This window comes from Berghia stephanieae, chromosome 13 (genome assembly GCF_034508935.2).
Source record: "Berghia stephanieae isolate SIO BIC M18660-M18661 chromosome 13, UCSD_Bste_1.3, whole genome shotgun sequence".
Lineage (NCBI taxonomy): Eukaryota > Metazoa > Mollusca > Gastropoda > Nudibranchia > Aeolidiidae > Berghia > Berghia stephanieae.
Window position 1 is genome coordinate 34,838,838 of NC_088372.1, and position 12,109 is coordinate 34,850,946.

At 37.7% G+C, this 12,109-nt stretch overlaps 1 protein-coding gene across 2 annotated transcripts; it reads right to left on the reverse strand.

Annotated features, from left to right (window-relative positions):
* Positions 1 to 1,105: 1,105 nt before the first annotated feature.
* Positions 1,106 to 12,107, reverse strand: LOC144958732 (elongation factor Ts, mitochondrial-like). Of its 2 annotated transcripts, none has more exons than XM_078890901.1 (6): positions 11,934 to 12,107; positions 10,984 to 11,171; positions 9,085 to 9,213; positions 6,373 to 6,480; positions 3,988 to 4,159; positions 1,106 to 2,339 (listed from the first exon to the last, which is right to left on the reverse strand). In XM_078890901.1, exons 2-6 carry the CDS (start codon positions 11,143 to 11,145, stop codon positions 1,891 to 1,893), a joined length of 1,020 nt encoding a protein of 339 aa, XP_078747027.1. In that variant the 5' UTR covers positions 11,146 to 11,171; positions 11,934 to 12,107; the 3' UTR covers positions 1,106 to 1,890. The 2 variants fall into 2 exon arrangements, with proteins under 2 accessions (XP_078747027.1, XP_078747026.1); XM_078890900.1 differs by lacking the exon at positions 11,934 to 12,107 and adding an exon at positions 11,656 to 11,856.
* Between the last annotated feature and the right edge of the window lie 2 nt (positions 12,108 to 12,109).

The window sequence follows — 12,109 nt, forward strand, 5'->3', positions numbered from 1 at the left end:
AAAGTGCCAAGAGCCTCATGGTTGAGGATACCGTGTGCTCTTTAAGAGTCCATTATTATTATTATTATTATTATTATTATTACAGACAGTAGAAATAGCTTGCCCCCCATTGAATGGGATACTCACTCACTCACTCACTCATTCCCATGACCAGATGATCATCAGGGAGAATTGTGGGTGGGATGCAGACTTTCACAAATTAACATCACCCTTTCCGGTCGTTGGCCTTATCCAGAAGCTCACCCATGTCCAATCCCATCCATTCCTTGATGTTGTCCTGACACATTTTCTTTTGCTGTCGATCTGTTGTTTTGTTTTGTTTTTTTTTTTGGTGTTTTTTAAAATGTATTTGTAATGTGTTTATGTTTTCATTGTTCTTTTGTTGTTGGCTGAAAAAGGGTTTTGAGCCCGAAACGTTCGTGTTTTTGGTATTTTATTCTTTTTTGAAGCCGTTTATATTCATTTTTGTTCATTACTTTTTGTTCAGAAATAGTGGTTCTTTACAGCCATAAGGCCAATGTTGGTAATGTTTATTCTGGTAGCCTACTTGTACTATCAGAAGAACAAATAAATTGTTTACTATCGCTTGGATTAGACACGGGTCTATTGTAAAGTACTTGCAACAAGATTGAATAGACCCAGCTATCCAAAAACTGCTGGATGAATAGAGGTGTTATCAGTAAAAAAACAAAAAAAACCTAGACTGCATCTGGGATGGATACTGGTCTTTTTGTACCACCAACTAAGCTTTCAGTACCCCTGACATTCAGAATAAAACAATATACAAAGGAATCCACATAAAATCAACACTCATTTTTTTTAACGTAGCCCATGGAACTGAAGTTTATCCCAGTTTCTATAGAGTGTAACGGACAAAAGCGATCCCTGCTACCTTTTGGAGTCTATTGCAAAGTACTTTCCACCAGATCTAACAGACCCAGCTACCCAATCATTGCTGGGAAGACGGGGAGTCAGAAAACAATTATCGACTGCATCCGATATCTATCACTGTCTCATTGTGTTTTAAGTGAAAACTCTACCAACTGAGCTATCAGGACCCACAATAACATCATATAATGATAAAATAACATTGAAAACAATAATCAACTCTTCAATTACTTTTATTCTAAGTCAAACATCAAACATTTCAATCATCATTTACATCATAACTCTATCAAACTCACTCTATTCTGGTTTTCTATCACTATAAACCAAATAGGGAACAAAAGTGTGATGTCAAAAAACTGGTTCCAATCTCATTTGAAGTGTAAAACCACTCTTTCCGAAGGACTGGATACATACCTTGTGTAATTGATCTTCTGGTTACAGAGTGATGGCATCTTATTTTCCAGTCTATGTGTATGCTGGTCATCGATAAAGACCATCCATCCATCCTTGCTCTTTTACGTCCTGTAATCCTTGGAATCTGTCTATAAATTCGTGCTACTAAAATAGTTATGCCACCATGGGACATGGGACAGCGTGGCTCAGTGGTACGGTCTTTGCTTCGTACCCGAAAGGTACCAAGTTCGATTACCCGCTGCGTTGTGTGGCCTTGAGCAAGTCACCTCGCCCTAGCTCAGTTTGCGGTGCTGCACTGCGGCTGATGCCTGGGTTATTCCAGTCTTCCCTTGGAATAGACCCTAGAGACAACTTTCCCCTTTGGGATGAATAAAGGGAATTTTATTTTATTTTATTATGATTCGATATGTACCTAACCTATTCCTTATTGGTCCTCTGAAGGACCAGAAAAGTAGAAGGTGTGACATCATGACTTTCCTTCCCTATTACTTTTATTCTAAGTCCTCTCATCAAACATTTCAATCACCATTTAAATCACATCTCAATCAAACTAATTGTATTCTGGTTTTCTATCACTATAAACCAAATTCATCCTTCCACCTCCTCCTCACCTTCCTCCCCACATGCAAATCGAACAAAATCCTTCACTTCCACTCCGTTCGAATGCAGCAACTCTCCCACCGTCACAGACGTGTCCAATAAGAACTCCTGTGACAACAAATCATTTGCTTCCTGCTCCTGTTCTACTGCACTTGTCTCCTCTTCCTTCTGACCCTCACCGCTAACTACATTTGAATCATCCTCTCCAGATTCAACTGACTGGTGCCTTGTTTTGCTACGTCCTGTTGCGTCTGGCAAGAATTCCCCAATGCTCTTTGGGTTCATGCCTACGATGTGCTGGCAGAGATGACTGCCAAGCTCCAGAAGGTCTGGACTTGTATCAGTTGATGACGACCACGACGATGCATCAACACGACACAATTCTACCACTGCCCCATATTTGCCGACTTTTAGATTGTCATTTTTTTGGTTTGGACCTGTTGACAAATTACAATACACGTGTGATACACATCATATAAATCAATCTTCGCATAAAAATCTGAGGTGTGCATGAAACAGCTCCTGAAAAAAAAAACCAGCAGAACTTTGTCTGGCACTGTTTCATACACATTTTTCAGATGTTTATCTTACAACAGTGCCTGCTTCCTAATTTGTCACTCTGATATTTTCAAAACAAAAATCTCCAATGTCATCAATTCCATCCTTTTGTGTTCAAAGTGTGTTTGCTATAGAGCAGAAAAAAGGGTTTATAGCACAAACAGGTACTCTAGAAGTGCTGGCAACCCTATCCCATGACAATGTGTACAATGGAGGAACACAGTAAGATTTTGGAAAAAAAGAGTACAATCCTTAAAAACGATAATTAACACTAAATCTGATGATGGGGAATTTGACCAAACTACAAAATTATGATTGATATTGATATTATTGAATTAACTTACTCTCTGTAAATAGTATTGACTTCCAGAATCCACATATTATCTGATATGGCCAAGCCAGATAATATTATATTGAACTTCTTTTACGAACTTTCAGGTCAAAAAACAGTCAAAGGTTTTAAATAAGTACACAAAAAATATGTATGATTGTTAAAAATGCCTTAATGATAGAAACTTAAAAGTAACGTACAACCCTAAACAAAATGAGTACAATGAATGAAAATGCGCAAGAATATGTATTTTTATACATAAGTTTGGGGTCACTGCTCCTGTTAAGAATATAAGCATTGAAATACTGATACCAATACAGGGACTAGGAAATTCTGATATTACTTGGCTTTCAACCAATCAGCTGATGAGAAACAATCCTGCAGACATGCCTGTCAGAAAAGAGGAACGCATCCAGCTTCAATGTGTGAACAAAAAAAAACTGGATGATGTTCTGTTCTTCAGGGATCTTTGATAGGCCGATTTAAGCTCTGACAGCTCCTCCTTGGAATAATTCCGATCTCCGGCATTTCTAGGGAAGGATTTGGCAATCAGGAAAGTCTACAAACTACTACTTACTTTCCAGTCTAGAATGAGAAAATATTTGTCTTTTTTATCATTCAATTTTTTTTCTTTTGGCGACCTCTGAAATTCGAAATGGGATTGGATAAGTAAGAACCGCAAAACACTTTAATTTTTATCACAGTTTTTCGGAACAGTCAACTCCATACGAGACTGTCCACCTGTCTCTGCAAGCTTGTTTGGCAATCGAGAGTCTATCGCAGAGTACTTTCTGCCAGATCTAAGGACTCAACTACCCGATCACGGCTGGATGGACAGGGGGGGGGTGGGTGTCATGAAAAAATCTCGACTGCACCTGGGATCGATCTCGATTCCTTTGAACGTTAAGCAAGTGCTCTACCATCTGAGCTATCGGGACTCCCTTGCGATAAATTAGCATCTATCAAATGAAGAACAGGGCAACCAAAATTGGCCATTTAATGCTACATAAACTGAGATCAAGTTGAGCCTTAAGGTTCATGGGCCTGATGACTCTGAATGAATAACATCTTTTTGCCCAGATTCGAACCTGTCCATTTTTGTGTTACTCAAAGTGTTCAATCCCTTTTGCTGTTGCTACCACTTTGAAATTTGAGCCCTTATTTTTTTTTAATTGTAAATTTTCAGGACTACTTACTGGACGGATGAACGTAGGAATAGAGAAAGGAGTCACCAGAGGCTGACAGGTAAGCAGCCCGTCTCATACTCATGTTCTCACCGAGGTTGCCAACGTTTAAGGCTACAACATCCGCCAGCTTGGAGCTGTCTGTCGTCTTCATCTCACCCAATTCTTCTTTCTTTAAATCTACCTGTTTGAATACGTAACATAAAATAAGATTTTTTTAAATCATCCAAAGGCAAAATTGATGCAGGAATTGAACACTTAACCTTTCCTATAATATGTAGTTTGGTGCAGTGTACAATCTTTCTATCTATAAATAATCACAGAAATGACCTTACTTATTTATCCGAACCAGCGACCACCTGAGCTCTAGCCCTTCGGTCTTGTGCCATGACGTAGAAGTTAGACGTCTTTTGTAGTTGTTCCAGGTGACTATAAAGTGTGTTACTGATGCTTGGATTTGTGGGAGGAATGTGTTGACATAGGGGGCAGGAAGGGGATGTGTCTTTTGTAATTTTGCTTAAATGGTTGTTGAGTGGTATGTGCTGTGTTCTTAGTTGAAAGATGATGCTTTGCTGGTGTCTTCTGAGCTTAGAAATGACCTAAAAGTGTTGTAATCGCTATCATTGTGCGGCTATGTGGTTGATTGACATGACACTCGCGCCTTCAAATGGGAAGGTCCAGGGTATTAGTCCTGCTCTGGGGGAGGGGGGGAGGGCATAGTTGAGTCCTTAGAAAAGTTAATGGCCTGAAATGAGAACTTAGTTTTGTCCATTTAAACTTGAACGTGAGCATTTATACAATGCAATTTCCATTACCTGTGCTAAAGAGCTATACAAACGGTAATCAGAAGGTCTGAGGTTCGATCCCCAGTCCAGGTTGACTGATCTTTTGGGATGACAAGTTGGACGAGACATGACGCTTTTAACAGCCAGGTACTCATTTTACACCTGAGTAAGGTTAAAAAATGTGAGTACATAGCCTTTACCAATGACTCAACTATGCACTGCCCGTAATGGGACTCAAACCCTGACCATCAGATCTGAAGGCAAGTGACATACCAAAAGACCACATAGACATATCTAGCTGTACGTTAAAGAAATTCACTGTCCTTAACTAAACATGGGAAAAGTAAAAAGTGGTGGGGGATACCTGAAGCCTGGGATTGTAAAAATACTAACCATTGCCTGTACTCTTCCCATCTGATGCCTTTCCACTTTCACCGACATTCCTTTGTTTATGGTATTACTGATGAAGGGTTTGTATCCGAAATATTCATTGTCAGTACTGTAAACTTAACCAAAGACCCAGCCACCCAATCACTGCTGGGTGGACAGGGGGGGGGGAGGCAGACAAAAAGTCTCGAATACACCCGGGATCGATCTTGGTCCTTTTGCACGTGAAGCGAGTGCTCTACCAACTGAGCTATCGGGACCCCTAATTGAAATGTGTAACCCATGAAATTGTTCAGGCTAAGAAGAAATTATGATAACACTAAAAATGATCATTTCGAGTAATGCAGTTCATGTAGCAGTTCAGTTAATCCTAATGTGGACAGTGTCAAATTGCTTTGATTCCTTTGGATTGGGCAGCGTGGCTCAGTGGTACGGTCTTTGCTTCCTACCCGAAAGGTACCGAGTTCAATCACCCGCCGCTACGTTGTGTGGCCTTGAGCAAGTCACCTCGCCCTAGCTCACTTTGCGGCGCTGCTCTGCGGCTGACGCCTTGGTTATTCCAGTCTTCCCTTGGAATAGACCCTAAGGACAAATTTCCCCTTGGGGATGAATAAAGGGATTTTTTTTTTTTTTATAAGATACCAATGAGAGTAAATCAATTTATTTCAGATCTAAATCAGACTCACCTATTCAGTTTCTTCTGACTTAAAAAGTAGTGTGGGGGAGGGGGAAGGGAGGGAGGAAGGCTAATTTTCTTTTTAAAACCAACATAATTAGCTTGTGTTTCAGAAATTCACCAGATGAAGCACTGCCCCCCCCCCCCCCCCCCCAACCCCAAAGGATGTAGGATTTTACTGTTGTGGGAATACTATAAGGACATATTTCTTCTCTTTTTAATGAAATTCAACTTGAGATTAAATATAAGGCAATAACCTCTGAATGTGGTTAAACCGTTTTATAAGGGGTCCCAAGCCAACAGAAACACTTGATGAGTAAGATAAGACATGATGCCTGTTTTGCGCTATTGCAATATTCTTTTCAAAGTTGAATGAGAGAATGTGAGTCGAGAGCTTTTTCCAAGGACTCAACAAAACCCCATGTTAACTGTTGCTACTGGCAAGGGACTCCAGTATAACACTTTAAGAACATTTAGTGAATATTATCTCACCATATAAATGACCAAGTCTTTTTTTTTTTTCTTTTAAATTCTCACAAAACAGCTTACCCTTTTTTCACCAACTGATATCAAATTCCTATTGCATTCCTGGACCAGTTTTGAGACCATATCCACAAATTTTTCATTACGAGCCACGAAATCTGTCTCACAGTTCACCTGAAAATCAAAATATTTGACATTTTTACGCAAAGGTAATCTTCCTCTCATAATCATAATCAACATCATCATCAGCACAATCATCTACATTGTAATCATCATCATCATCATCATCATCATCATCATCATCAGCATCAACACTGTAATCATCATCATCATCATCATCAGTATAATCGACTTATGACAAACAGCATTGTAATTATTTTTTTTCAAAAAAGTCGGACATGTAAATCATATAGACAAAAATGAAGGAAACCAATAACAAATGCATAGTTACAAGACAACTTCAGCTGAAAAATTTTTTTTTATGAGAAAATCACAGATTTTTTGTCTCCTGCTCTTTATTCAAAAAGAAAAAAGTGACCCATCATGTTAATTTGGTATTAAGTCGTAATTCACACAACAAGAACAGAGACCCGTCTAGCCTACACTCTTTCTTTCCCTCTGCTTATCGTTGATAGAAGCTAAAAACAATACAAAAGATACAAGGGTTTTGGAGGCGTGGAGAGAAAAAAACAACAAATAATGAAATGATCACAGCAATTATTTTTAAATGTGTGTATTTGTGTGTGTATTTGTGTGTGTCTTGAAGTTCATAAATGTGAACTGTAGTCTGATCCGCTACTTAAGAGGCTACTACAACGACCACGAATAAGAAGAAGAAGAATGAACCAGATAAAGAAAATTGAGTTAAAATTCAAACTAATTGTAATTAGGAACAAGTTCCATGAAGTTTAAGAGACAAGTTCACTAAATGGAGGCTCAAATTTTATAAGCCGAGCTCAAAATTCAATTTTAAGCATCAGTTTTGCCCAGATATAATACAGTATTCGCTGGATCCTAGCATGCCGAATGCCAGCATGCTCTACAATACGACACATCAAAATTCAATTTTAAGCATCAGTTTTGCCCAGATATAATACAGTAGCTATTCGCTGGATCCTAGCAAGCCGAACTCCAGCATGCTCTACAAAACGACACATCAAAATTCAATTTTAAGCATCAGTTTTGCCCAGATATAATACAGTATTCGCTGGATCCTAGCATGCCGAACCCCAGCATGCTCTACAATACGACACATCAAAATTCAATTTTAAGCATCAGTTTTGCCCAGATATAATACAGTATTCGCTGGATCCTAGCATGCCGAACCCCAGCATGCTCTACAATACGACACATAAAAATTCAATTTTAAGCATCAGTTTTGCCCAGATATAATACAGTATTCGCTGGATCCTAGCATGCCGAACTCCAGCATGCTCTACAATACGACACATCAAAATTCAATTTTAAGCATCAGTTTTGCCCAGATATAATACAGTAGCTATTCGCTGGATCCTAGCAAGCCGAACTCCAGCATGCTCTACAAAACGACACATCAAAATTCAATTTTAAGCATCAGTTTTGCCCAGATATAATACAGTATTCGCTGGATCCTAGCATGCCGAACCCCAGCATGCTCTACAATACGACACATCAAAATTCAATTTTAAGCATCAGTTTTGCCCAGATATAATACAGTATTCGCTGGATCCTAGCATGCCGAACGCCAGCATGCTCTACAATACAACACACCAAATGTATTGGTCACCTCCCTTGAGCATCAGATTATTTTTTGATACACTCCGATTCTAGCACATATTTGGCTTCTCCCAAGAATGTGCTAGAATTCAGTAAGTCCATATAACATAAGATAATACATAAGATATGGATGGAAATCAAAATATTTGGCACGTAATTCCCCAAATGATCACCCATTCATGAACTATCATTCTTGGCATTGGGGCTCCCGATATAAGCAACTGGTAAAGATCTCAACTCACAGTCACAGGCAAATTGAGAGATTTTGAATCCAGGGTTGTTGGTTTTTTAAAATGTTTCTGAACCTACTTTGCCGTAAATAGAATAGCATCCAAAAAAAAGTGTGGAGCAAGCTCTTGTATCAATAATGATGAGAAATATAGGATATAGAGGAGTGCCAGAGAAAACAGAGAATAAAAATATTGCAGTGTCGGAGACACAAATTTGGAATCCAATTAATCTGACCCGCGGTTTTTTTGCAAAAAATATTTCAAAATTTTGCAAAGAAAATGATGAATTTTGCAGAAGAAAATAAGTAAATTTTGCAGGTTTCTAAATATGTTGTATCACACCTAACATAACTACATGCAACCCATGTCAGAAAATATCCCCCCGGAATTATGCAATTTCAAACTCAAAATTATGCAAAATTATGGGACAAATAATGTCTAATTTTTCTAGAAATTATGCTGATTTGGAAATAAGCACAAAGTTGGGAAAACAAAATTACAATAAAAAATTGCTGTCAATGAAATTGTTATAATAAAGAAGTATAAAATTCAGATGTGACCTTTTATTTAACTTAAATAAAAGGTCATATCCGAATTTTTAAAAAAAGAATCAAAGAATTTGCAAAACGTGCAGGTTTTGAGGTTGCGAGGCAAATCAGAAAATTTTACCTAATTTTGCAGCCGCATTGCAGCCGAATTGCAGCCACAAGCTGTGCAAAAAAACGCGGGGCCAGATTAATACGACTGGATATGCACGTCATAATCTAAAGAAGTCCATGCTCTACATCCTTACCTCCAGCAAAGTGGCCTGTGTATGGTCTCCCAACAGGGCCACAAGACCCTGGGACATTGGTCTAGACTGTAACTTGGTTGCTCGGGCCCAACCTTCTTTTTGAGCTTGATCCTGTAGCCATTGCTTGGCCTGAAATTGTTTTTTAAAAATCAGGTTGATGTCAGAAAGATGCTAAATATATTTCATGGACGAAAAACATAAATCAAATATGTAAGTTGTAAAAGAAGCTGTACAAAACAGAAAACATTCTTCTTCTTGTACATTCCCCATCATATTGACTTCATATTTTAATATCTAGGTGGTGAAGGAATGCTGTTGTCTTCCTCAGCTCTGCAAGGGCCCATACAGTTTAGTTTCCTCTCTTGCTGTTGAATGCTTTGGACAGGACTAGAATATATATGGTGGGCGCCTTCTTCTGCTTCACTGCAATCACACACTCTTGTTTAACCTACTTTGAAAATCTTGTGCATGTGGTATTTCAGGCGATTGTGTCCTAATAATAACCTAAGAAAATATTTTAAAACTAAAAAATAGTCGAGTAAAATTCTACAGATGATATAATGCTTGAATGTTTTGCGACGGATGGGTTTGTTTGTTTGTTTATTGCTTTAGGTCTCTTCCAACACAATTGAGGTTATATGAGAGACCGCTGAAACAAAAAAACAAGCAATCTAACAAAAATAGTACAAATGTAAATCAAAATCATAACCTAAAGATATCATAAGCTAAATTATAAATAACCAAGAACAAACAGGCAGAAGATTTACAGAAAAAAAAAAATCCCCTGTCAAAAATACAATCACAAACCAAAGACGCAGGATAGGCTAGTAAAGAGAAGAAGAAACGACATCACTATCGGATCGTACACCCATGCGAACATCATGGGTATATGATTCAAGGGTGATGCTCCCATCCAACCACCCGCTCGACGGATGGGAAACTAGATCATAGCCAGCAGAAAAATATACAGTGATAAAAAACAAATAAATACATACATTAAAAAATCTTGAAAATCTAACGTAAAATGCTTCAAATATTAAACAATGGTGGAAAAAAAAAATGATATGTGAATGTGCAGACATAAATTTTATGTGGTAGAAAGTGTAACCAAATACCAGTCAAGATAAAGACAATTGATGCCTACAAATACAAAACAATACACTAAAATCACTTTTTCCACAATCTCAAACTGATAACTGTAAACCGTAACTCACATTAGAATTGGCTCAAATAATCTTAAGCAGTCTATGATTATGTGCTCTGCTGCACCAAAGAGCTGGCAGTCCTGGACGAGGTCAGCAATCCACTCAGGTCAATATGCAGTTTATTCATTAACCGTTTAAAGCAAGATACTTGATACCACTTTTTTTAGAGTGGTGGATAGCGTAGATTGTAAAGAGGAGTTGTCATTACAGTACAGTTGTGGGTTCGAACCCCCATCGCTGCAAAGTTTTTATTCCCTGTTGTCTTCTGGCACTTTTCTACTCACTTCATTTCTTGTTACAAGTAATTTTTAGCACATTAAGTGGATTTCACGGAAAACAAATACTTAATTTTTAAAAATATATTTTATTAAAATAAATTAGATCAAATAATTATAACATAATCATAAATATTATACATTTAAAATACATGGTATTTGAAAAATGTCTTACTTTGATATAATATCAGATTCTCATTAGCATCGGTCGAGTCAACAAAATTATGAAATATAAAGGGTTTTCCTTCAATTCTGAATTGTTTTGTCTCGACTTTTTAAAAAGTTAAATTTCAACATATCAAAATTATCTTACGCTGACATGGGTTAAGACATTGGTTCATCAGACTAGAATCTAATGTTGTAACAGGGTGAAAACCTCTCTTTTATCTTATTAGTTTTTTTATGATAGGTTGCCTTACCTCATCAAAATCGTTATCAAATTTTTCCAGTGCTTTCTTACAGTTGATGAAGGGGATTCCTGTCTGTTTTCTGAGTTTACTGAGAAGTGCTTTATCGACAGCCAGTCGACAATGACTTGTACTAAAATTTCGACACAGCAAACCAGAAATAACGGACACCATCTGGACTGATGAAGATCTAATTATACCTGGAAGAAATAAATGTTTCGAAAATGATTTCTATATTTTAAATTTAAAACCTCCCAGAATCATCATACAATCTATTCTGATTTATCTTAGTTTCTGTGGTAATCACCTGACAGGAAAAAATGTAAATGCTGCTGACTGAAGCTCGAAGAATTAAATAACAATAGTCAAATGGAACGGGAATGGTGGCTTTAATTTTAATTCAATTAATGAAGTCAGTCAATGTGGACGGTTCGGGTTCCTCTTTGTAACAAATCACAGTGAATGAAACACTAAAGACGAATGTGAATGAGAGATGGTTATGAAAGGTTGGCGTTGGGCGAATTCAAGAGAGAGAGAGAGAGAGAGAGAGAGAGAGAGAGAGAGAGAGAGAGAGAGAGAGAGAGAGAGAGAGAGAGGAGGAGGAGAGAGGTTGCCAAAAATATTTCATCATTCACTATTACTCCCTTCACTTTCCCTTTAAGGAGAGACTTAATGCTCTATTACCTCTCATTGTTGGAACAATGCAGAACGATTTAAAATCTAGTATTGACTAATCGCAACACATATATTATTATTCTTTTTCTTTGTAATGTAGATCAAATGAGTTAAGTCGTGCCCTTGCACTTCTACAACTTCAGACTAGCAGACCATACTTGAAGGAGCTCTTGTTTCACTTTCACTCAATGACCATATCATGCCGTTTACATAAAAGAGTTTCACCAAAAAACATGACCTTAGTTTGCCCCAAATACATTTATTAATATCTTTTATTACAATATTACCTTAATTATTACTTGTATGGACACAAGGACCGAATAACTACGTCGTTGGCTTTATAAATGACTTTTCCAACGTGAAAAGACGGAGTGAATAGTAAAAATACAAGATTTTCTTCGACTTAATACTGCCACTCCCCCCGTCGCTCTTTACAGATGGAGACATTATAACTCAACCATGA

What these genes read in the sequence shown, in the direction of transcription:
- LOC144958732 (XM_078890900.1), bottom strand. An exon ending in TTGATAACGATTTTGATGAG is followed by an intron (nt 9,214 to 10,983) that starts GTAAGGCAACCT and finishes AAACAATTTCAG; the next exon opens with GCCAAGCAATGGCTACAGGA. An exon ending in CACAGGCCACTTTGCTGGAG is followed by an intron (nt 6,481 to 9,084) that starts GTAAGGATGTAG and finishes TTTGATTTTCAG; the next exon opens with GTGAACTGTGAGACAGATTT.